At 40.4% G+C, this 25726-nt stretch overlaps 2 protein-coding genes across 6 annotated transcripts in view; one reads left to right on the forward strand and one right to left on the reverse strand.

Annotated features, from left to right (window-relative positions):
- The window catches only part of RO60 (Ro60, Y RNA binding protein), a 29191-nt gene extending 19319 nt beyond the window's left edge, over positions 1–9872 (reverse strand). For 2 of the 4 annotated variants that reach the window (XM_087424355.1, XM_004438993.3), the window contains exons 1-2: positions 9717–9872; positions 1009–1608 (exon numbers count right to left, since the gene is read on the reverse strand). In XM_087424355.1, the coding sequence (XP_087280481.1) occupies positions 1009–1588 (580 nt within the window). In that variant the 5' untranslated portion in view covers positions 1589–1608; positions 9717–9872. Of the gene's footprint in view, positions 1–1008; positions 1609–3777; positions 3886–9716 lie in introns of those variants that run through there. The other 2 variants (XM_087424354.1, XM_087424356.1) reach the window with 2 other exon arrangements.
- A 239-nt stretch (positions 9873–10111) lies between these two features.
- Positions 10112–25726, forward strand: part of UCHL5 (ubiquitin C-terminal hydrolase L5) — a 39188-nt gene continuing 23573 nt past the window's right edge. For both annotated transcript variants that reach the window (XM_004438998.3, XM_014794143.2), the window contains exons 1-3: positions 10112–10309; positions 16704–16767; positions 18136–18241. In XM_004438998.3, the coding sequence (XP_004439055.1) occupies positions 10234–10309; positions 16704–16767; positions 18136–18241 (246 nt within the window). In that variant the 5' untranslated portion in view covers positions 10112–10233. The remainder of the gene's footprint in view (positions 10310–16703; positions 16768–18135; positions 18242–25726) is intronic.

Consider the following 25726-nt stretch of genomic DNA (forward strand, 5'->3'; position numbering starts at 1 on the left):
TGAAAAAAATCCATTTATAGTAAAAAAAAAAAATGATAAATTAGGAATTACTGAGGAGATTCTGCGTATAAAGATATCATAACACAATATACGTGGAAGGGGAGGGAACCAACACTGCCCTTCTACTACATGTCAGGAACCGTGTGTGGTATTTTAATATACATTATCACATTTAGTTACAATAACTGTAAGGGTTATTCCCCTTCTTCCTTCTTTAATAGATAAAGATACAGAAACTCAGAAGAGGTAAGTTACTTGGCTTAAGGACTGAAATTTGAACCCACATGGGTGATGTCTTCTCAAGTTTCACTTCTAGTGTCAAAAAACGTCAAGTTTTGGACATGCTGACTTTCGCGCAAGTCCACAATTTAAATTTTTCCTGCCCCAAAGTTTTTCTTATTTCCCTTCTAAAAAGGACTAAGTGATTACTGTAGATTCAACTAACTTCTCAAAAGTCTCTTCCCACAGACATAGAACAACTGGCCCAAGTTACCAGATCCCCTGGCTGACTGCGTGGAGACAATTAACATCCTGAATTGTTAAGTTCAGCGCTATTTCAGGCAGCCTTTAGGTTCCATGGAACACATGCCCTAGGGAGACGGGGGGAACAAATGGTAAGGGCTAGAGCAGTGCAGCCTGACTACCCGCCATGTACAGGCGAGGAGCCCTCCTGCTTACTACACCTTTAATCATGTCCATGCTGCTTTCATAGTCCAGAATCACTTAGGGGAGCATTCTAGTTAGCAGGGTGACATTTTAAGATTTAGAATATTAACCCGTAAATCTGTCATTTGATTCTTGACTTAATTTCTGGATTGCCTGTGGTAGGTGTTCAATTCCAGGTTGGCATTAAACATATCTGAATTAGTCAATGTGTTTTGAGAATGAAAGAATATTTCTAGAAAATATTACATAACAGTCTTATGTCAAAAATTTGCTGTTTATAGGATATTCGCACACACACCCTCGCCAACCCCTGCCCCCCCACCCCAAGGATCTTATGCTTACCTTCACTGGAAGGCTTAAGATGTGACAATCTTAACAGATCTTTGTGAGACCAGCCATTTCTTTGCTTATATTTTGTAACTGCCAGAGCAAGGGCCATGCCCCCTTTTTCATTGTACCAGTCTGCAATAGCCTTCCGGAGGGCACGACCCCACATGCCACATTTCATGCTTTCCTTCAGATCTTTCTTAAACTGGATAAAAGTAAAGAGATGTGTAGGAATGCGACAAACTTCAGACACAGCTTTAAACGCTGCCTGTTTTGTGCTTATGTCAGAACATTGGGAACAAATGGCAAGTGCAAAGAGCGTAGGCTCCTGCTTTGCTGTTCTGCCTTCTTGACTAAATGACTTTATTTCCTGTATCACTTCACATCCTCTGCCATCTTCAATCAATCTAATTAAAGCTTCCGCATTTTCAAGGCCCAACTTCTGTTCTTTGATATAGTAAGTCCCACCTTCAGAACCAAAACACAAGAACCGGTGTAGTCGATTCATATCGGTGACTTGCCAGACATATCCATCTTCAGAATTGGTTATCTGCTTCTCATTCAATGGTTGCTTTTGGTTTACTGATTCCTCCATTTTTCCGTCTTTTAGGAAACCTATCAAAAAGCAAAATGTTATTACAGCTAGATAGAAACAGTAAAATTAGAAAAAGGAAAACAGTATTTATTAATCTATGCTTATTAAAAATCTGCCATGAAATCTTTTAACTTAAAATACTTTTTAAGCTTAGTTAAGTGGTGGTATGATAATCAGAAACAACTAAGAAGTCACAGTTTTGAGGTCGCCTTTGTTGCCTCAAAGACTAAGCAGGCAGATCAGCACTGGGTGTGGAGGCCCAGCTAGAGCAGAATAAAAGGGGGAGAGAGGGCAACAACGGTAGCGGACACTAAGAAAGATCTTATTCCCTTTACTCCCTGAGTAACTGTGTAGACATTTTTGGTTGTGCATCCAACATCCATTCCTTCCCTCCCCCTTCTCTCTTATCCTCTTCCTGGCTTCATGTCCTTTAAGGGAGGCTAGGCCTTTCCCCAGCCCCAAGAGATGAATCACGATTGCTCTAAGCCAGTGTTCTCAAACTCTATGTGCCTCAAAATTACTTGAAGTGCTAGTGAAAACACAGAATGGTGGGTCCCACCTACCCCCCAAATTTCTTTCTTAGTTCAGTACGTCTAGGGTGAGGCCAAAGCACCTGTACTTATCACAAGCTCCCAGGTGACGCTCTCATTCCTCTTGCCAACATTGGGCGTATATCACAATTCTGGCCACTGTGACAAGGTAAGTCTGCTGGAAATACTTCTGAGGTTTTCTTCACTCTTAAAAGGAGGCTTGGGCTCTTAAAAGGAATGTTCCCCTTTCTGCCTTGAGACATTCATTTGTAAGTGATGTCTGGAGCGGTGGCAGCTATCTTGGGCCATGGGGAAGCCAGTTTAAGAAGACACTAATTTATAAAGATGGCAGAATAGAAAAAAAAAATAGAAAGAATCTGGGTCCTTGATATCATTGAGCTACCTGGAACTGCCTTACTTACAAATTTCCTAATATATCATAAATGTATCCTTGTTGTTTCTGTTGTTTCTGTTACCTGTAGTTGAGAGCATTCTAACTGACTAACATCCTATCAACTGTGCTCATTTACAGTTTATGTCATCTGTAAGTGCCCACACTTTCCTCCTTCCATTCTCTCTAAAGCTGTTAGAAGCAGGTGTCTGGCAACAACATCCCTTTTTATCCTCCTAATGGAGCAATCACAATCGTCCACCTCTTCATCAGTCCACCACTACTCTTACTACAGTATAGCTGTTAATCCAGGGGCCACAAGTCTCCTGCCTATACTTTATAGCGCACTGGGCTTCTCCTCATGGCCAACAAAACAAAACAATATAACCATTAAAATACCTGAACCAGCATTTACTGTATACTATGTATAAGACAAGAAGGAGGTTTCTGTTCCATTAAAAAGATAAAAAAAAATTTTTTTCCTACCCTCGGGGGAATCACATTCTATTTGATGAGGTAGAAATATATACACAATACAAAGCAAACAGTAATTAATGTTCTAATAGAATAGTACTGAGCGAGCAAAGGAGGATAAAATAATGCTGTCTCAATAACCCAGGAAGATTTGTGCAGAGAAGGCAAACTGAAAAACTGGTATATAAAGTTTGGGGGAAGGCATTCCAGGAAGGGGTTTTTGAAATCTTGCTCTGTGTCTTCAGATTTCAGAAAAGGAACTATCTAAATTTGTGCCTATCTAAAAGGCACAGCTGTCAAGAAATGCTGACAGATAAAGTAGTAGCTTAGAGGGGAACAAAGGCAAAAGAAATTTTGTTCTGAAGATACAAGCTTGAACATGTTGATATATTGTGGGGAAGGCTGAAGATGAAACGCTGGTGAATGTTAACAGCTAAGAGCTGGGGAGAAAAGGGCCCTTTAGAGGAGAAAGAAGGAGGGGCACACAGACTTAAAGAAAACCAGGCAAGAGTGGTCTCAAGGGCCACAGGGAAGAAAATTTCAAGGAGTGAATGGCTGGTAACGTCAAACGCTCAGAGATCAAGTAAAATAGGGCCGGAATGAGCACTGGATTAAGCAAAGAGGAATGAGGAGGAAAGGCAACTGCGGTAAAGCACTGCAAGAAACAGCTCGATTACAGGGAGATCAGGAGGGCAGGCAGCGAAGGAGACTTCCCAGGTAGACTACTCTATAGAAGCATCCTTATAAATGGAAGGTAAGAGAGAGCATGGGAGCTGGAGGAGGAATCTTTTTACCTTTTTAGATGAGAGGACACTCAGGTTGAGGTTGAAAGACCCAATGTGGAGAGCTGAAGACAGCAGAGCAAGGGCGGACCGGAAGGAGTGAGATCTCTGGAAGCAATGGGACAGGGTGAGCGGGGAGCATCCAGGTTCAGACTGGCCCAAAGAGAAAGCCCCTTCACTAAGGGGGAAGACATGTTTGAGGGAGAGAGAAATAAGCAAACTGAGGGGGTTCCCACGGTGGGGAAGTCCGGTAGGTACAGGAGCAATGAAAGGTTGGGTCTCAGAGTGGGGAACACATATAGTGTGGGGAAAAGTGCATGGGAGAATGGAGAGCCTCACATTTTGAACGTGATGGAGGGGACAGTGATTTGAATTGTGTTGGAAGAATCAGCGTCAATACTCCAAAGTTCTGGTATAAAGTAGCTCATGTTAGTGCAGGCCTAGGCTCCAGGTGGTGCCAGAGATGTAATGATCATATTACACATTAGTCATCAGGGAACAGTTTAAAGTTCCTGAGCACAGCACGGGCTGCAACTCCTCGTGCAGTGGACGCTGCTGCCTCTCCTATTTATCCTTATCCTCTTTTCAATATGGCTTTTGCTTCTGCCCTTCAATCCAAAAAACTCTGAGCAGATTAACAGGCTTCTCAAAGATTGATACCTTAATTGCTAATCCCAGTAGAAAATTTTATATTATCTTGATCTTTACACTGCATTTGACATTGCTAGCCCCTCCTTTAGCTTTCACAAAAACACTCTCTGGTGGTACTTCAACCTGGCTATTCCTGCTTATCAGTTATACTTAGATGAACACTGTTGAAATGATATTCACTATCAGATTATTCTCCTACACCAGCTTCCCTGCACCAAGGCCCAAGTGGTGAGATTTAAAGGTCCCAATCCAACCCTCAAAATCCCCTCCCTTCCAAATTCTTTCCCTTGTATTATTCTTTGTGAGCACGTCTAGCTAACATCATCAGTTCCCTCCAGGGCAGGGACCAGGTCTTGTTTGTGTATCCCTCCTCTGCACCTAGAACACCACTTTTAACTAATCAGTAATACACACTTAAGGATAACTAGGCAGCATTGAAGTTGCTTTTCTGAACCACTTGTCTAAGAACTATGCCTGATTGGTTTTTCTTTCCCGTAACATTTATTTTGAAAAGAAGTCTCAATGTATGCAATTAGAAACATAATTCAAGCCTTTAAGATAAATTCTGTAATGAGAATAAAATAATAAATGTACTATTTGCAGGTAATGGAAATACAATCAAGAAAAATAAAACATGAAAAAGTTACAAAGAGCAAGTAATGAGTACTGAGTAAAAGTGACATCTGAGAAGAGTATTTCTCTGTAAGTTTAATATTAGGTATTCAAGTGTCTTTTGTAGAGCAAGCAGCAAAATGAGTTTTTAAATGTAGAGCGGCTGGCTAAGAGAAATCCCTAAATGTAATCCTTGTGATCCTTATTATAAGAAACAAAGCCAGTTACTTATTCATAGTTGTATCAATGGAATTTTCCCTTTGCATTTTATATTAATGACAACCATGAGGACAGACCTTTCAATATTTCTGTAGGAGGAACTGCTCAGCTTTTCATATGCTTCTGTGACCATACTTTCCAGGGAGCAACATTAAACAGTGGAACAGATCCTACACCACTAACAGCTACGGAACCTCTCTACTTGCTTGTGTAAATTTACCAAATTTTTAAAGTGAAATATGAAAAACAGAATGGCAGCACATTGCAAGCTAGTCTCCTTGTCATTGAGTGACAAATTAACTTTATACTAGTTAACTTTAAAACGGCTAGGTGGTAAGTCACAGAGGTATAATAAAGAATATCTGGTCTTTGTCCATGGTTCTTGGCAAAGCTTCAAAAACCCTTGGAATTTCCTGATTGGCAGGAGTCTTTGTTATGTTAATGTCGTAACTCACTCTGGCCTTTAGATAGCCTCAGGATGGGGGCTGGGCACCAGAAAGACCAATCATTTCATTAGAGGGTTGGAACTCAGACCAGAACAACCTCCCAGGAGGGGAGAAGGGCCTGAGATAAAGCTCAACTAAGTGGTCCATGATTTAATCAATCATGCCCAGTAACGAAACCACATACACACTTGACAACAAAGGTTAGTGGAGGTTCCCAGTTGATGAACAAATTAACGTGCGGTGAGGGTGACAAGCCAGGATTCCAGACAGGGAATCCCTCTCTCACCTCCAGACTTTGGCCCGTGTGTGTCTTCCATTTGGCTGTTTCTGAGTTGTATCCTTTACAATAAAACTGTGATCATAAGGATAGTGCTTTTAGTGAGTTATGTGAGTCATTCTAGTGAATTATTGACCCTGAGTGGCTGTGGGAAACCTTGAATTTGTAGCTGGCCGGGCAGAAGTGTGGGTAGACTAGGGACCCTACTGAAGTAAGGGGGGTCTTATTGGGGATCTTGCCCCTTAACTTGGGGGATTGGATGCTGACTCCGGAACTGAACTGAGTTGAATTGAATTGTAGGAAACTGACTTGGTGTCAGAGAATTGGTCTCAAAACACAGACACCAAAGGCACAAATGACAAAAGAAAAAAAAGATAAACTGGACTTCATCAAAATTTAAAACTTGTGTTTCAAAGGATACCACTAAGAAAGTGAAAAGACATCCCATGGAATGAGAGAGAATATTTGCAAATCATACATATGACAAGGAACCTGTTTCTAGAATATTTAAAGAACTCAGAAGTCAATAATAACATGATAAATAACCCAATTAAAAAATAGGCAAAGGATCTGAATAGGCATTTCTTCAATGAAGATATACAAATGGCCAACAAACACACAAAAACAGGGTGAATATTATTAGTTATCAGGGAAATGCAAATCAAAATTGCAATGAGATACCACTTCACACTCACTAGGATGGCTATAATCAAAATGACAATAATAAGTGTTGCTGAGGATTTGGAGAAATTAGAACCCTCATACATTGCTAGTGGGAACGAATGTAAAATGACATATCACATTAACTCTATATTTAACCTTTTGAGGAACTGCCAGACTGTGTTCCAAAGTGGTAAGGGGTTTGTTTTGGGGGTGATGAAAATGTTCTGAAATTAGATAGTAGTGATGGTTACACAACTCTGTGAATATAGTAAAAAACAATGAATTCGATATTAATAGTGAATTTCATGATATATGAATTCTATCTTTGAAAAATCTGTTACTCAAAAATGAAAATTAAAAATTGGCTAAGTAGGGCTGGCCCTGTGGCTTGGCGGTTAAGTGCATGTGCTCCGCTACTGGCCGACCGGGTTCAGATCCCGGGCACGCACCAACGCACCGCTTCTCCAGCCATGCTGAGGCCGCGTCCCACATACAGCAACTAGAAGGATGTGCAACTATGACATACGACTATCTACTGGGGAGGCTTTGGGGAAAAAAAAAAAAAGGAGGAGGATTGGCAATGGATGTTAGCTCAGAGACGGTCTTCCTCAGCAAAAAGAGGAGGATTAGCATGGATGTTAGCTCAGGGCTGATCTTCCTCACTAAAAAAAAAAAAAAAAAAAAAAAAAAAGGCTAAGTAAAATATAAATGGAAAGTTATTTAATAAATAAATGTTTAAATGATATTTAACTCTACTTTTTTAATATTTGTCTTTAGAAAGCAATTTGAGAAACACACAGACATTTACAGGACCTTAGTTTCTGTTTTCCCCAACTGCCACCATCTCCCTCCTCAAAGCTTAAGCTTCACTGTCAGCGGTTTAGAAGGCAGTGGGGCAGTGAGTGAGGTCAGAGCCTGGTCATCAGTTAATCCACTCCTGAATAATCAAGTGTTGTAAATCCAGATTAACAAAGAAAAAGATAGCTAATTCTTCCTTGGGTTAGCCTCACTACCCAATGCTCTTAAAGCACACTATTCTAAAGAATTTAATACTGCTAAAATTGTATTAAACTTCTATAAACTAAAATGGGGGAAGACATTAAACAGATCATAATATTTATTAAAAGCATGGCTGCCATTTGAAATTGGTTGTGGATATTTTATACACAGCTCACTTCTCTCAACTTTGAATGCAAAATCAGTGAATGCTAATAGTACACAACATGTAATTGCACTTTCTGCTTCGCATTCATTAGAACTAGAACATTTACGGTATCTTTTAACAGCACAAACACTATATTATTTCTAAAGATTTCTACACTCTTCTTGAATGTACACACTTGAATATCTTTCCAAAGTCTCTTGTCCATTTTTTATCTGAAAATGCTACCTTTTGTCCCAAGAGGTCAAATAAGTTTGCAGCTTATTCCTTTTTAAAGGAAGTCAAGGCTGACACATCTATGAGAGTGCAAGACAGCTCAAAACAAACAATAGTCCAAAAACTGGGGCCACAAATTCAAATAACTGCATCATTCAGACTGGTAATGGACATGGTGGATCAAGTCAAGTGTGATGCAGTAAAAAGTGAGGAACAAGTGTGATGCCACAGTGAGGAACTGTGGCAAACGAGACGGCATGCCATCCTGAAGGCATGCACTTCAGCCAATTGGTTGCCAGGTGGTATGGGCCTAGTATTGCCAGATCTTCTCATTTTTCTCAAAGACCTAGAAATCTGGATTTTTATGTGAACTTTTAGGATTAAATGTTAACAACATTAAAGAAATTTTAACCTCCCTTTCTGATTACTTCTAGGTTGTGTCAAGGGCTAAATTTTCAGTCCAGTCTTTCTACAATAGCCACCATGTTAAGTTGGGTATCAAATAAATGTTAGTTTTGAGGCATTATTCAGCACAGAAAACACTTTCAAGTTCACAGCAATATTACAGACTAAAAAATATCACAAATTACTGCAAACAGCTTTGGGCCCACTCTAGGCGTGGTTCACAAGGAAATAAGGCTAGACCTCTGTGCCTCATAAACTTTTCCATTTAAGTATACTTAACAGGGCAGATACTGAACAGAAGCCCCCCCAGCTTGAGGGCAGAATCTCCCAGGGACAAACTTCAAGAAAGTTCCAAAAATTTTTTTTTTAATCAAACACTTGATACAAATTGTAGCTTCTCTTCCATAATATCGCCATGCTTGTTTTTATATAAAAGCTGTTCTGTTGTTTCACTCGGTAAAATTTGTTTATTTTGTGGCTTCACATAGTCCACAGCACAACGCTCCCTAACTCCAGGGCACACGTCACCTGTTTGAGAAGGAAGGAACCAGAGTTTTATCCACGAAAGCATTTTTTATTCTGGAAGCCAAAGGCCCTTCTTGCAACTTAGAGCTTTAAGGAGCGATGCATAAATATACTCTTCAAGACTTGAACCTTAACACTAGTATTCTGCAAAAGCCTGTTGAATGAGAGCGATTTCATGAAAAATAGCTATTTTTGGTTTAACTCATCATTTAGTCTTAGAACCATCACAAATGTTTTTAAATTAATACACTACATTTTCTCAACCTCACGTTCCCTTGAGGCATGGCACCCCCTTACACTTATCCATCATCCCCACGGACTACAGGACGAATCTTGCCCTTCGCCCTCGTCATTCCCTGTAGGATCGCCTTCTGGCTTCCCACAAACATCCTGCCGCCCAAGCCTCAGACGCAGGGCGAAGCCTCTCGGCGCAGAAGCCGCGGGAGGGGGAGGGGGAGGAGGGGGAGGAGGAGGAAGGGGAGGAGTGAAGCGTGCCTTCACACGCCGGCCTGGGCGAAGCCATGCAAGTACCAGCAGGGGCGGTCCGGGGCTCGGGGCTCGGGGCTCGGGGCTCGGGGCTCGGGGCGGGCCCCCCCTCGGGAGCGTCCGGGCCCGGCCGAACGCGGATGTCCCTACCGCGATGGGCACGGCGAGGGGAACGAGGGTCTGGCGAAGCGTCTGCTCCGGCCTGGACCACTGGGATGCGGGGTGAGGGACATGGAGGGCCGCTCAGCTCGCACAAAGGGCCCCGGGCCGGCCTCCCACCGTTCCTCACCTGCGCCCGGCGGCCGACCCTCCGAACCCGCGGCGCCACCGGGAGAAGCCCCGCGCCGCGCGGGGAACGACGAGAGGTGGCGGCGGCGGCCTGACGGGCGGCGACCACTCCAGCTCCCCCGCCGCCGCCAGGACCTCCAGCTTGGGCTCCCAGGAACGCGCCCCGCCCCTCTTCTGTCGCCCCGCCCCCGGGCCCGCCCCAGCCTGGCGAGGATCCCGGATGTTCCCTCCCCCCGCGCTCTGAGTCCCCGCCCCCTCCCCTCAGGCCCGGCCCCTTCCGAATCCGCCACGGGTCCTGCGCAGCCTGGGAAGACCTGCGCTCTCTCCCGGGCGGCTAGAGCGTCCTCGCGCGCTCTATGGCGCTGCAGGTGACGGCGCCCGGAGGCTGTCGGGAAGTAGGCGGGGTGACGTGGGGTGGACGAGCTGCGCGGCGGGTTCGCCGAGATCAGTGGCCGGCAGCAGCTGGTGCGGGGGGCGGCCGGAGCGAGAGGTGGCGCGGGCGGTGTGTGGCCGGGGCCATGACGGGCAATGCCGGGGAGTGGTGCCTCATGGAAAGCGACCCCGGGGTCTTCACCGAGCTCATTAAAGGATTCGGTGAGCGCCAAGGGGACTGTCCTGGGCCGGGGGTCACGGGAGGAGGCCCAAGCTGGGCACGGAGTGGTCCCCTGCGGCCACCGCCGCCCGCGTCCAAGGGAGGCACTGCAGTCGGGGAGGGGGCTGCGGGGCTCCCGCGCCCTGTCGGTCCCGGGCCGTCGCGTCCCCGCAGTGATGTTGAGGGAGCCCCACCACGAGGGCAGGGACCGCGTCTGTCGGGTGCGCCGCCGCATCCTGCGGCTTCGGCCGTCAATTACTTCTTAATTGACGCGAGCAGTTGACCCCCCAACCCTGTACGCACGGGTCTTTGCCTTCCCGCGGCCCATTCTCGGCAGAGCGCTCCGCATCCCGGGCAGGTGCGTCCAGGTGCGTGGCTCAGGCCGTCAGTCCTGCGGGAAAAGCCAGGGTGTGCCTTCTCGAGGGCGGGGTGTCCGGGGCCGCGCCGCCCGGGAACCCGAGAGCCTGGTTACTCAAAGCAGGACACCTTGAGTGTGGACCAGCCCTGCGGACGGCCACGCTCGCTCACTGCGTGGGACCCACCGGCTCTTCGCTAGGTCTGCTCCCTGCTCGTTTCGGGCTTCCGGTGAAATGTGTTTTCTTGAGCTAGTGCTCCAGACTAGAGGCCACATGCTTTCCACATAATTTCTTTCTGGCTGTATTCCTTGTCTTCCAGCCTAAGTAATCAACATCTTTGACTTTTTATCCTTTCCTGTCCCTCTTGTTCCCAGCCTCTTCTTTGGACAGTAAGTGTATTTTTATTTGTTGTATGTCGTCAAGTGTTATTAATTCTAGCGTTATGTTAAAACTCGTACTCGGAATAAAAGTTAAGCGTTGATATAGGTACTGTCTAGTGTACATAGATGAATATTTGCAATATCATTTATCAAGCACATATTGTTCACCCGCTATATCTCAGGCACGCTGGTAGGGTTTGGGAATTAATGTGACTAAACCATGACTGCTGTTCTAAAGAACGGACAATCAAACTAATATGGTGCATTAATTGCTATGTTAGAGTACGTGCAAAATGTTACAGGAACACAGGTCGTGGGAGAGCATAGGCAGAAGGAAAAACAAACAGCAGTGATGTTGAAGCGTATGGCTTAGAGGACAGCTAGCAAAGTGTCTACAACGTAATGTAACAGACTGGAGGTTTTGAATCTGAAGCTGAAAAGATAAACTGAGACCAGATTGTATGCCATGTTGTGTCGTTTGGATTGTTCTCTAGTCACTGGGGACTTAACCGTTGAAGATATTTGAATGCTGACGTGACATTTTTATAATTAAAAAAGGTTTCCTATGTATAGTGTGCAGGATGGATTGGAATGAAGTGAGAGAATCTAGGAGTCTCTTAAAATGTTGGAAGTCTGAGATGATTGGGTTGACATAAAGCAGGAGGTTAGAGAGGAGGAGGGAGTCAATAATTTTCCTATATTTAAATCGACAGGACCGCTGACTGACTGGATGTAGGGAAAAAGAGGTGAAAATAACTCTGGTTTCTAGCTTGGGTGGCTGGTGAAGTACAAGAGAAGAACAGATTTGATGGATGAGAAAATGGGTTCAGTTTCAGACATATACTGGGTTTGAGAAGTCTGCAGATTTAGCCATAAAATTTACCTTCAAGACCTTAACTGTTATGATATATTAAAGTTAACTTTAAAAAATATTGTATTAGGTAAGTTTGTTTATTTTATAGTTAATCCACTCCATTAACAGCTATTGTTTCAATCTCATATGTGCAGAAAACTTGGAATTGAAAGTGATTTAAATAAAGTCAGGCATAAGAGAGTGATATGTAAATGTACCTTCTGCACCTGCACATATGATACGTGAGGAAATAGCTATTAATGGGTTGACTCTGTTATCGGAAGACCTTTGCGGGGGGCTAGCCCCAGTTGCTTAGTGGGTAAGTTCAGTGCGCTCCACTTTGGTGGCCAGGGGTTCACTTCCCAGCTGGAGACGTACACCACTTGTCTGTCAGGGGCCACACTGTGGTGACAGCTCACATACAAAAAGAGGAAGAAAAAAAAGTTAAGTGATGGTAGTTATGTATCATCATCAGATACTTAAAAGAGGAAATAAGTTTACTTTTTCCATCATTTCCATTTTTTTCCTCATCCAATTTATGGATTTAAAAAAGCGTTTGGAAGTTCATTCTTTCAAAAATGAAACATCTTATTGTATTATTAATGCTGTTGTAAAAGTTTCTTCATTGGAGGGGAAATTGTGGATTTAGTGAATATATAAATACAAATTTTGTTGGAATATAACATCATGGTAAAACAAAGTTCTGTTAAATTAAGAAACTGATAGAGCAGAACTATACTTTTAATTGGTATGGTACATACATAATTCAGAAATGCAACAAAACAAACTGTGACAGTCTGCCAATTAAAAATAGAAGCTGTCAACTTTTGCTTCCAGCCAAGATGGAATAACAGGGACTGGGTTTCTTTTCCTACAGCAAATCAGTGATCCCAGCTTGCACTTCAAGAAACTAGAAAAAGAAGAGCAAATTAAACCTAAAGTAAGCAGATGAAAGGGAATAATAAAGATCAGAGTTGAAATTAGTGAAACAGAAAAAAAAATAGTGAAGAAAATCAACGAAACCAAAACTAGTTTCTCAAAGATTAATAAAATGGATAAACCTCTAGCCAGGCTGATCAGAAAAAGGAGAGGAGACAAAAGGGACCAATATCAGGAGTAAGACAGATGGTGTCACTGTAGATTCTACAAATATTAAAAAGATAATAAGGGAATATGCTAAACATCTTTGTGCCAATAAATTTGACAACTTAGATGAAATGTACAAATTCCTTTAAAGACACAACTTACCAAAGCTCATTCAAGAAGAAATAGATAACAAGGATAGCCTTACATTTATTAGAGAAATTTAAATTTAAATTTAAAATCTTCTCACAAAAAAAAACTCTAGCCAAAATGGCTTCACTGGTAAATTCTATCAAATATTTAAGGAATAAGTAATACCAATTCTACACAAACTTTTACCAAAAAATTGGAGACGAAGGATTACTTCCCACACATTCTATGAGGGCCAGTGTTATCCTAACACCCAAACCAGACAAAGACATTACAAGGAAAGGAAACTACAGACCTATTATCATCAACATAGGTGCAAAAATTCTAAACAAAATTTTAGCAAATCAAATCCAATAATATATTAAATGGACAATATATCGTGACTGAGTGGGGTTTATCCCAGGAACTCAGGGTTGGTTTAACATTTGAGATTCAGTGTAATTCACCATATTAACAAAGTAAACAAGAAAAACCATACGATTATCTCAATAGATACAAAAAGCATTTGACAAAATCCAGCATCTGTTAAGAATTATGAAGTGTTAGGTTTTACCCTGTTTGCCAGCTGACAAGTTAGCCTGCCGCTGTTTTATAGATGCTGGTGGATGACTACTTGAGAGATAGAGGACTGTATTGCTCATGGCACCGTAGGCAGCAGGAGATTCACGTTTGTCTTGGTTCCCTTGTTCTCTAAGTCCATGGGAGTGGACGTGGACCCAGGTGGATGCTGCACACATGAGTCTGTGTCAAAGCTGAGGAACTCTGAGCTTGGGGAACTCCCAATTTTATAAAGAGGCTGCTAGCAAACCTATTCATCTTTGGCTCTAGAGAGAGATTGTTATGGACAGCAAATAAGTCTTCCCTCTACCCCAGAGGGAGACACTATCTCTCTCTTTCAAGTCTGTTTACTATGCTAACATCCTTGAAAAGATACTCCAGAGCAAATGTAGTAATTCCTCTCAGAAGATAAGCAGACACAGGAGAAAGCCATTGAAAATTGTCTTCCAACAAAATCCATCCTTCCTTTCTACACCAATATGCCATTCCCTCAGCTATTCTGATTAATCTGAATTGACCCACAGGGCTGCTACCAAATCTGTTTATCTCTTGGAGTGTTGACATGAGAGAGCCAGGTGGCTTTCTCCTCAAGTTTTAGTATCGACCTTTCTTCTTGGCTTAAGGCATTAACCCGGTACAGCAGGGTGTGTCAGTGACTGCACAGACTCTACCTGGGCCTACAAGGAGGAAGTCTAGCAGATTCCGTCATCCACAACAGCCCTGGCCCATGAGTTGAGGCAGATCTGAATGACTTTTGGGGCCAACGTGGTGTTTCCTTAACACGAAGGTCTGTTATGATCACTCCTAAGGTGCGTGTCACCTTGTTTTGAGGAGAGAGGCAAGGTAATGCTTGGCTTGCATACAAGAAATGGAAGTATAGTTATGAGGTTGCACCTGGTACCCCTGGAAGCAAGTATTGGTTATAAATGTTGGCACCCCCAAAATGGGACTTTCTCATTAAGAGTACAAGTAAATACTTCCTCCGACTTTGGGCTCCCTGTTCATTTTAAATAATTGAGCTAGTCATTGTTTTTGGAGAGACTGCCTCAGGGCCGACAACCCAGTTTTTCCTATATGGTCACATCACCAGCTAAATGACACTTGTCCATGCCATGGAATGACTGAGAATGGGTTTGGGGATATTTGGGGCTACATTTGGTGGGAGGTGCAGAAGCTGAGGCCACGCCTGCTGCTGCTTCTGACAGACTTGTTGGCAAAGTTAGGGAAATGACAAATTGTTGTCAAAACTGTTGGGAGATAGCATACGTAGCCGACAGTTGAACTTGAGGCACTGGCAACAGTTTGGGAAAGCCCCACCAGGGTATATTTCTTGGGGAGAAAGGCTCCAGGTATGTTTTTAAGAAAATTATTTTTGAAATTAGTTTTTGAATAGAACTATTTTATAGAGCCACCTGGTATCATAATATAAATGTGTTAGTACATAAATATTTCAAAACACGTCATTTTAATTTTAGTACTCTCTTTCATTTTGGAACAGTGTTCTGGTTTGGATGACTAATTATATGATCATGATTTTTAAGACCCAGTTCGACTATCCATGAAAGTTTTTCTGATCAGCAAAGATAAGTAATGATCCTTCCTGTCTCTTAACTTCCAGAAGGCTTCCCTGTGTACTTTTCATATGCAAATTATGCACGCTCTACTGTGTTTTGAGTTGTATGTACTTCTTTCCTCCTAGATTGTGAAGTTCTTAAGTATTGAGACAATAGTTTATTATTTTTTGTCCTTGCCAAAGCCTAGTGCCATGCTTGGCACATAAAAGGTATTTGTTAAATACTGGCATTTCATAACTTTTTAAAGCCTCCCCCCACCCAAGTTTTTACTTAATATCTATTAGGGGAGTCTGCATTAAGTGATTCTTTGTGTTTAGTGTTAGATAACTTAGACATCACAAGAATTGTGTGGATTGGATGAAGCAAGTAGTATCTTTTTTTAGACATGGGGAAATTGAGGCTCCAAGATGGTATGTTCTTGGTCAAGGTTAAGAACTTTAAGGCAGTGCTGGGATTAGAACCCAGGTCTCTTGAATCATTGCTTATTTCTCTTTCCGTTATACCACGCATTATTTGAAATTGAATGTACATAAGGAGATTATTAGATATTGAATGTAGATAAGGAGATAGTTGCTAACAGTTGAGTACTGTGTTTTCCTTACACAAAGAGATTTGTATGTGTTTAACTTAAGGTTATTTAAACAGTGTCACCACTTGAAATTCCACCTGTGCAAAAGATTTTGGGGCACTTTTATTCAGTGGATTTTTGTTGTTGTTGTTTTGATATGATATGTACAATGTTTTAATGTTTGGCCTTTTTACAGTTGATTTCCAATAGCAGTAACCAGTGTTAACAGTTGCGTTAGTGTCTTTTTGTGCCCTTTTTGACACTCATATAAATATAGGTTCACATTTATAAGTTTTTTTGCCCAACTTTCTGTATGTGAATGTCCAGCAACCTGCTGAGTCACGGAGTGGTATGAATGCCCAAAGTCACATAGTTGGTTGACCCAAGTTTTTTGTTTTTTTTTTTTAACCCATTGATTTTTGCAGGTGGTCTAAAGGCTTCTCTAGGTCTCACTTGAAAATAATCTGAAATGTTAGGAAGTGCCCAGACTTTGGAACCAGATGTGGGTTTTAATTAGTTTTTTGACATATACTAGCTATAGTGAATTTAGGCAAGTCACTTAACCTTCCCTAAACCTCTTCCATGTAATACTTGTCTTGCAGGGATTAGAGAAAATGCATTTAAAGCACTTTACATAGAAGGCACTGGTAAATGTGGCTGTTGTATGTATTATGGTAATACTACTAGCTAACATTTACTGAACCTGTAGAGTGTGCCAGGCACTGTGTTAAATGTATTTCATGTGTAATAAATTATCTCATTTATTCCTCACAACAACGCTGTGAGTATGAGGAACAGCACTGTTAAGTGGTCTTGTATGGTAAAGGGAAAAAATGAGTTATTTTGTTTTCTCAAGAATAATTTCCTATTTCAGGTTGCCGAGGAGCTCAAGTAGAAGAAATATGGAGTTTGGAGCCTGAGAATTTTGAAAAATTAAAGTAAGTATAACTTTAGTTGTGTTAAAAATAGCATGTCTATACATAAGCAAACTTTTGTCTGTTTGTTTTACTTGGATTACTCTGTTCTGAATACATTATCTCCTTTAAGTCTTTTTTCAGTCCTGTGATATAGGTATTATTCTCATTTTATAACCAAGAACCTGAGGCTCATAGATAAGTAACTTGTAAGGGGTTAAAAAAACTAAGTCTCTGGAATTCCATGTCAACAAGTACTGATTGGTTGATTTTTTTACAACATTCACTTATAGTTCGATAAGGTTAGAACAGGGAACACATTTTAACATAAAAATGTGAATAATAGGTCAGTCTACAAAAGCATATTTAATGGGTAATGTATATTAATAGTAATTCAGAACGTGTCTGTTTATGATCACATTGCTTCTTGGGGAGGTTACAGATCAGATTCCAAATGCCAGCAAGTGCCGTCCTCTTTCCCCATCCTGAGCAGAGTCACCTCTCTGAGCCACTCCTTACCCTCAACCCCCATGCCCTCAAGCATTGACCCTGTATTGCAAATGGAGAGCTGAAGGAGTTTTCATTGGTGGGAGAGTTCTTGGAATCTTGCATTGGGGACAAGGTGTAGGCTTTTAAAAGGGAAAATGGGGACTGGGGGGATATGGTTACTGTTTTTAATAGTAAGGAGATAGTTTGCTTCCCCCTACTTTCCCCTTCCCCACGTAAGAGCAGTCACTTTAGATGGAATAAGAGATCAGTCTGGCTGAGTGATCAGGGAAGGTTGATTAAAGATGCGTCATTTGAACTGTCTTTAAAGGATAGGATTTTTGTTGCATGGAAGGCAGTTGTGAAAGATGGACTGGAGAGAATCCTAAAGTGGCAATTTCATGTTTCATGGGCAAGTTCATTATGTATGAGATGACAGCATCCTTCATGCTGTAGTCGGATGTTTGTTCATGAATCCAATAATTGTATGAAGGTGACTTTCTATGTTTCGTAACATGTATACTATCAACCATTTCTCTATTAACATCGTATGTGAACTTTATCCATATATATTGGGATTCAATCTAGGGTTAACAGCTTCTAGTTTTGCTGTGTTCTTATATTCTGTTTTTAAGTGAGGTGATGTAAGGTAGAAATGAATAATCTACAGATTTGAAAATGAACTTTTCATTATAATTCTGTTTTCACTGGTGTAATTTTAAGTTTTGTTAGCCTCATCTTAGGCAACATTCTAGTGACTATGAATAGCAATAGAAATTTAAAAATATTTCTCATTTACTTCATTTGCATTATATTTGGTAAGTAGCTGACTACAATTTAGTATATTGACAATGTGTTATAAACGCAGCAGGGTTTGGTGTCACTAATTTGTGTTTTATTTTGTAGGCCAGTTCATGGGTTAATTTTTCTTTTCAAGTGGCAGCCGGGAGAAGAACCAGCGGGCTCTGTGGTTCAGGACTCCAGACTTGACACGATATTTTTTGCCAAGCAGGTATGGTTTGTGGATACTCTGAAGTCTTGAGAGCAATCCTTTTTATAAACAGGACTATTCCACCTATGTGTCTCTAGTGTGGCAGTCCTCAAACTTTTTTGTCTTAGGACCCCTTAAAAATTATTGAGATATTCCCCAAAGAGCTTCTCTTTATCTAAATATATATCTATTTATCAATATTTATCATATTAGACATTAAAACTAAGATATTTAAAAAATATTTAATTGATTTAAGAATAAATGTAAGTTTATTCATGAAGTTAATATAAGTAACATATTTTTTAATGAGAAATAATTATATTTACTAAAACAAAAAAATTAATGAGACGAGTGCATTGTTTTACATTTTTGCAATCTAATGTCTGGCTTAATAGCACACAGCTGGATTCTCCTATGCTTTATCCAGTCTCTTGCAATGTTTTTATTTTGTTTTGTTTTTGGTTGAAGTACACGAAAAAAATTCAGTCTCACACATGAGTTGTAGTTGGAAAGGGAGGAGTATTTTAATATTTTTTTCAGAGAATTATGGATATTGTCTGATATTTCTATCAGAACTCCAAAAATGTTGCTTTCTTAAAGGTTAGTTGCAATGTGAAATTTGAAACCATATCAATGAACTTTGTACTTGGTTATATTAAAATCCTTGGTTTGTCTTGCTCATTGGATCTCATTGGTCATTGTGAAAATTCACCGACGTAGGCAGATCTTCTAAATGTTGACACATTTGATTATATACATTATCAACGAGTCACATTTGTTAATATCACCATCTGTATCATCAGAAAAGTCATTAAGTATCATGAAATTTTTAAACTCACAGTGGCGGATCTAAGTCTTACAAAATTCTCATTTTTGCTTGAAAGTTCAAATTTTGTCAAGGATAGCAAATACCATATCAGGTGTTTTCGTTGAAGTGACACTCATTTCACTCATTTTCAAGAAAATATCTGCCAAATACCCTGTCTGAACAACCGTATTTGTCTGCCATTTGTTTTCAAGTAAAAATGATGTTCCTAGGAAAACCAGCCAACTTAGCTCACATCTCAAAGAATCACACTAGTGCCTTTCCTCGAAATGACTAGCATATGTTGGTGCAGCAGAAATGCCTTATTTGTACTACCTATTTCCTTCAACAGAATATTGAAGACTTGTACTCTGAGGTTGAAATGTAACAAAGAAGTCTTCAGTAAAGCTGGCTTTTTTGTTTTGTTGTTTTTTTTTTTTTTAACTACGTCTGTGTGTCAGTGAAACAGTTCAATGCCGCTGCCTAGATTCATGCTAAAATACCAGCAGTTTTACCCACCATTGCTATTGTACCGTCAGTGCAAATGTGAAAGCAGGGAAAAAGGTCAAAACTGTCTTGGAATTATTATAGACATTTTGAGCTCACAGACCTTTTGAAAAGGGACTTAGGAATTCCCAGGGGTCCATGGTCCACTCTGAGAACTGCTCTTCTTGTGTATACAATGACATGTTTAACTAACCTTGTTAGATGCCTCCCTGTATGTGGTCTGTTGTTTGGAAAAGCTGAAAAAGAAAATTATAAAAGAGGTTTAATGTTTAAAATCTGAGCTAAATATGATTGCATTTGTTGGAAAATTGCACTTATTTCTGAGACTCAAAAAATTGCTTAGGATAATCTGTTTGACCTTTAGAAAGGTGGAAAAATAAAACTGTTAATTCTTGTTACTGCCCTTTAGATCAGGCCTTTGCTATTCCATTTAGTAATTTGTTTTCCCTTTTTCTTTGCTTTTATTACTACTTTCCATTTTCATCCAAGTTTTTATTTTTTTTATTTTTATTTTATTTTTTTATTTTTTTATTTTTTTTTTTATTTATTCAGTTTTTTTCCCCCCAAAGCCCCAGCAGACAGTTGTATGTCATAGGTTCACATCCTTTTAGTTGCTGTACGTGGGACTCGGCCTCACGTTGGACGGAGAAGTGGTGCCTCGGGGCGCTCCCGGGATCCGAACCCAGGCCGCCAGCATCAGAGCGCGCGCACTTAACCGCTAAGCCACGGAGCCGGCCCCATCCAAGTTTTTAAAATTGAGTGTTTTTAGAGAAATTAGAACTTTCTTGCTTTTTTACTTTAAGGGTTAGGAAAACATTATTTTATTATTGTGTAAAGTGTCAATTTTTTTTTTTTCTGATAGCAGAACTTAACAGAAATAGCTAGTGATGAAAGTGAATATCCTTGTAATCCCACACCCATCTCTACTAACCACTTTGAACAGTTTGACTCATTCATTTAATCAATAAGTAGTTATTGAGCACCTACTTTGTGCTAGGCATTGTTTTAGGTACTGGGGATAAAAGGATGAATAAGACAGACGTGTCTCTTCTTGTTAATAACAACTATAATAATAGCAATATCAACACTAGCCAACATTTATCATTCTTGGTGTGTGCCAGATATTGTGCGTTAGATATAGTATTTATTTAATCCTTGCAGCAACCCTGTGTGGTGGTTATCCTCACTTCACAGATGAAGAAATGGAGGCCTGGAAAAATTAACTTCTTTGCCTGAGGTCACACCGCTCATACCTGGTAGATCCAGAATTTAAACCCGGGTCTAAAACCCAGGTTTGTGATTCCACATGCCATACTACCTCCCACGTTTTCTGTTTGTTCGCTGGTGACACATTCTCATTATAATTCTTTTTTATGAAAGTTGGATTGTATGCAAAATATTTTGCATCTTTTTTCACTGAATGATAAAAGTTTGACTTTATTCTGTTTCAGTACACATACCAGTATTTGCTAACATTTATTGAGGCTTATTAGGCACTTTTATATATATTATTTTTTATTATTAATTTTATTTGTAGTAGCTGATCCTCACAGCAACCCTATGTGGTTTTACAGGTTACTCATCATTTCACAGGTGTGGAAACTGAATCCCAGAGAGATTAAGAAACTTGCCCAAGTTATGCAGCTAGTCGGTGACAGAGCTGGGGTGCAAACCAGTCCCTGTAGCTCTGAAGTGCATACTCTTCACCACATCAGAACGCTGCCCCTATTGAAAGTATTCTTGGTATAAATGACCTATAATTTAACTAATCTCTTAATGATCAACATTTTGAGTTTCTAATTATTTCTCTGACTCAAATAATCCATTTATATATTGTAATATTTGTGTACTTATGTGAGTATCATTGTACTACAATAATTATAATTTTAAAACCACAGTTGTTTGTGGTTTGAAGATCTGGGTAGTAGAGAAAAAGTAGGAAACAGTTTTAAAAGTCTTCAGGTGATTTTTCTCCTAAAGAAAGTTTTTCTTATTTTTTAAGGTATATAAGAATATATACTCATTATAACAAAATTTAAGCGTTATAAATGTATGATGTAGAAAATAAAAATCCTTTTTAATGCCCGCTCTAGAGATAACCACTGACAACAATTTATATTCTTCCAAATTTTTCCACATATACATGTGTGTGTATTTAATTATATTTCTTCTACACTAAATTGTAAACCCAAGATACAGTCCCTGGCACATAGTAAGTATCCAATAAATGTAGACTGAACTCTTCATCTCTAAGAATGTTACTATTAAAGAACACTAGAATTCACTAACACTAAGACATTAATGATGTCTGATTTATAGAGGCCTAGGTATTTTTAAGGTATAAGAAAGTACTCTATAAAGAAAAAAATTGACACTAGATTATGATATCCCTTGATATTTTTCTAGTTCTGTATTATACTTCTGTCTTACTGTAATTTAATGTTTTATTTGTGTTATATTATTCCTGCCATGTTTATTAATGTGTTGGATTAGTGATTTCCCAATAATATCATATTTTTTCTACTATATTATGCCAACAGTTCTTATTAAACTGACAGATCAGGAATTCTCCAATAATAACAGTCTTTTTAGTGTGTATCTGTTATGAGCCTATGCTAGAAACTTTGTGGTATATATTACATAAATGTATAATCCTTGGTTCTAGGCTTCAAGAGCTTATAGTAATGATTTCCAATCCAGAGGCTCTGGACAATTAGGATTATTTTCAGAAATTTTAGAAATTTAATTAAAATTATATTTATTTGTGATAAGGTCATACATATTAACTAAGTATATAGTTTTGGTATTTATGGGTGGAATTGCATCAATTTAGAGAGGTAGTACTCGCTGTCTTATGCTAATCATATGTTCTAATTGGAGAGGGGTGTGCGTGTGGATCATTGATTAATAAAATATCGAGAACAGAAATGGTCTTCTAGTAATTACAATTAGTGTATAAGGATCCAGGAATGACATTTTGGTAATGCTTTTCTATAAAACATCATTGTCTTATTACCATTTCACTGATGAGAAAGCTAATGTCTGACTTGCTTAAGATCTCGCTGCAGTGGTACTGGGTTTGTCTGACCCCATCTGTTCAGTCTTTCAGGAAAGAATGATTGAGTGCCTACAATGTGGCAAATGCTGTGCTAGGTGCTTGGGGAATGATGAGCAGTCGTGATCCCTGCCCTCAAGAGTGCTTAGAGTTTATTGGAGGAGATTGGTATTAATTAGTGAAATGCAGAATTACAGTGGTGAGAAGTACTGCGTGGAGTGAGATGAGAACTATATTACGGAAGTTTGAAAACAATCTCTAAGACTGCCCTCACTTCAAACGCCAACTACCGAGTTCAGTGTCCCCAAAACCATGCTCATTTCTGACAGTCTCAAGTTTGGGGAATCCTTAGGTGCTATGATTTGCTAGAAGAACTCAAAGATCTCACCAAAAGCTGTTATAGTTACAGTTGTGGTTTATTACAGTGAAAGGATACAGATTAAATTCAGCAAAGGCAAGAGACGCATGGGGCAGAGTCCTGGAAAGTTCCGTGCACAGAGCTTCCACTTGTCTTCTCCCCATAGAGGCACTGATGGTGCTAACTTTCCTGGCAGTGATGTGTGACAGTGTGTGCAGAGTATTGCCATCCAGGGAATCTCAACCGATTTTTGGTATCCAGAGTCTTTACTGGGCCTCACTCGCATAGACCTGGTTGACCACCTGTGTGGCTGATGGAGGTCAACTCTGAAGGTTGAGCTGATACTGTTGATCAAAACCCCACTCTCAGTTGTAGTGTTAGACCATCTGTGTGGCCCAGAGCCCCCCAGGTGAACAGACACTCTTATGAGGCGTGCCTTTTCAAGAGCTTAGAGATCATCTCCCAGGAGCGGAGGCCTCTCTTTGGGCAAGATTAAATTCTTTTCTGCACACATAAGAATGGAACTTGACCTCTTCAGGGAGATCTTAGAAAGCTTCTCTGAGTAAGTGACAATTCAGCTGAAATCTAAAGGTTAAGTAGGTATTAACTGGGGGAAAGAAGCTGGGGATCATCCCAGATTAATAACTTTATAGCAAAGGGAGTAAGACTCGTAAAATGTACTAAAAGGAGGTCAGTGTAACTGGAGTGCAGAAAGAGGGAGACGCATGAGGTATGAAGCTGTACAGACTGTATTAGTGAAGGTTAGGTGCAGTGAGGTGCAGAGCAACAATTGTTTACAAGAAATAGAAGTGTTGCTCTTTTACATCCAAGAACCGGCAAGATTGCAGGCTCTTTCATTTTGTTCCTTTGTGTGTGGATTCTATTCCAAAGATTACTTCATGGTCCAAGATAATTGGTGGAGTTGCAGCCATTCTATCTCAATTCTACGTTCCAGACACCAGGAAGGGAACAGCACACTCCTCTCCCTTTATGGACATTTTCTAGAATTTGCCTGTGTCACGTGCTTACTTCTCTTTGGCCAGAACTCAGCCACATGGCTGTACCTAGCAGCAAAGGAGAATGGGAAAGTTGTCTTCATTCCAGGTGGCCATGGACCCAGGTAGATTTGGGTACTTGTATTCATATGGAAGAAGGAGATGATAGATATTAGAGAACAACTGTTAGCCTTCTGCCACAGATGCAGACAGAGGTCAGATCATGCAGGTATTTTAGGCCACGATTGAGACATTTGTCTGTATCCTAAGAATAATAGAAGGTTATTGAAGTGTTTTAAGGGTGACGTGATCAGATTTTCCTTTAGAAGAGATCCCTTTGGCTACTGTGTGGGTAATGTGTTTGACGAGGAGGGAGCTGTGTAGGATATAAGACTAGATATCAGTTAGGAGGCTTTTGCAGAAGTCCGTGCAAGAGTAGATAAAAGACTGCTAGTAGAGAGAGATGCGAACAGATTCGCATAGTACTTAGGAGATAAAGTAGTTAGCACCTTTAATGTGTAATGGATTGGATGTGGGGATGAAGGAGGAAGACATATCCATCAATGATGACGTCTTTTTCTTTTTTCCTTTTTAAAAAATTGATCTTTGGGTACACAGAATGGAATTGTGGTAATCCTTGATTGATGACACACATTAATGGCCTCCTTTTATTTCTTTATTTATTAGGTTATTTTAAGTAATGTAGTAAGCACCTAGGAACTCACCACCCAAGTAAACTTCACCTAACTATTATTTCCTTCTATCCCACCCATGTCCGACATAACTCTCATCCTCCCTCCCTCCATCCAGTGTAACCCTCACGTTGAATTCTGTATCATTTTCTTGCTTCCTTTTTTATGTATTTTTGTAATCCTAAAAAGGGGTGTGTGTATATAAAATTTTAACTTGATAAAAATTATCATGCTCGATGTAATTTTGGGGGACTTATTACTTTTTTGACTTAATATTATATTCTTAAGTTTCACCCATAAGTTATCACAGCAGTTCATTTATTCTGTATGCTGTATGATATCAATTGTGTGAACACACTACGGTTTATTTACATACTCTTCATAGATTGGCGTTTGAGTTTTCTATTTGAGTTACTGTGAATTGTGCAACTGAGCATTTTTGTAGGTCTCCCGTGTACACTTGCAGATTTTTCCTGTTATATACCTAGAAGTAGAACGACTGCTTCATCTCATACACAAATGTGCAACTTTAGGAGGAAATATCAAAATATTTTCTGAAGTAGATGTTCCGTTTTACACTCCCACTGGCAATATCTGAGTTACTCTGTAGCCACATACTCCAATATGCAGTCTTGTCAGGCCTTTTTAATTTTTGCCAACCAGCTTGTTCTAAAATGGTACTTCACGCTGGTCTTGTTTTACATCTCCCTGGTCACTAATCATGTTGAAAGGGTCTTTATGTGCTTAGTGGCCATATGTGTTTCTTCTGTGAAATTCCTGTTTAAGTTATTTTTCTATGGGGTTAATTTACTCTTCTTTTTTTTTTTTTTTTTGGTGAGGAAGATCAGCCCTGGGCTAACATGCATGCCAATCCTCCTCTTTTTTTTTTGTGAGGAAGATTGGCCCTGGGCTAACATCTGTGCCCATCTTCCTCCACTTTATATGGGACGCCGCCACAGCATAGCCTGACAAGCGATGTATCAGTGCGCACCCTGGATCCGAACCCAGGCTGCCAGCAGCAGAGCTCGCACACTTAACCGCTATGCCATGGGGCCGGCCCCCCCACTTTTTTTTTTTTTTTTGCTGAGGATGAC

The sequence above is a fragment of the Ceratotherium simum genome, chromosome 36, assembly GCF_057802395.1.
Source record: "Ceratotherium simum simum isolate JZ-2026a chromosome 36, ASM5780239v1, whole genome shotgun sequence".
Classification (NCBI taxonomy): domain Eukaryota; kingdom Metazoa; phylum Chordata; class Mammalia; order Perissodactyla; family Rhinocerotidae; genus Ceratotherium; species Ceratotherium simum.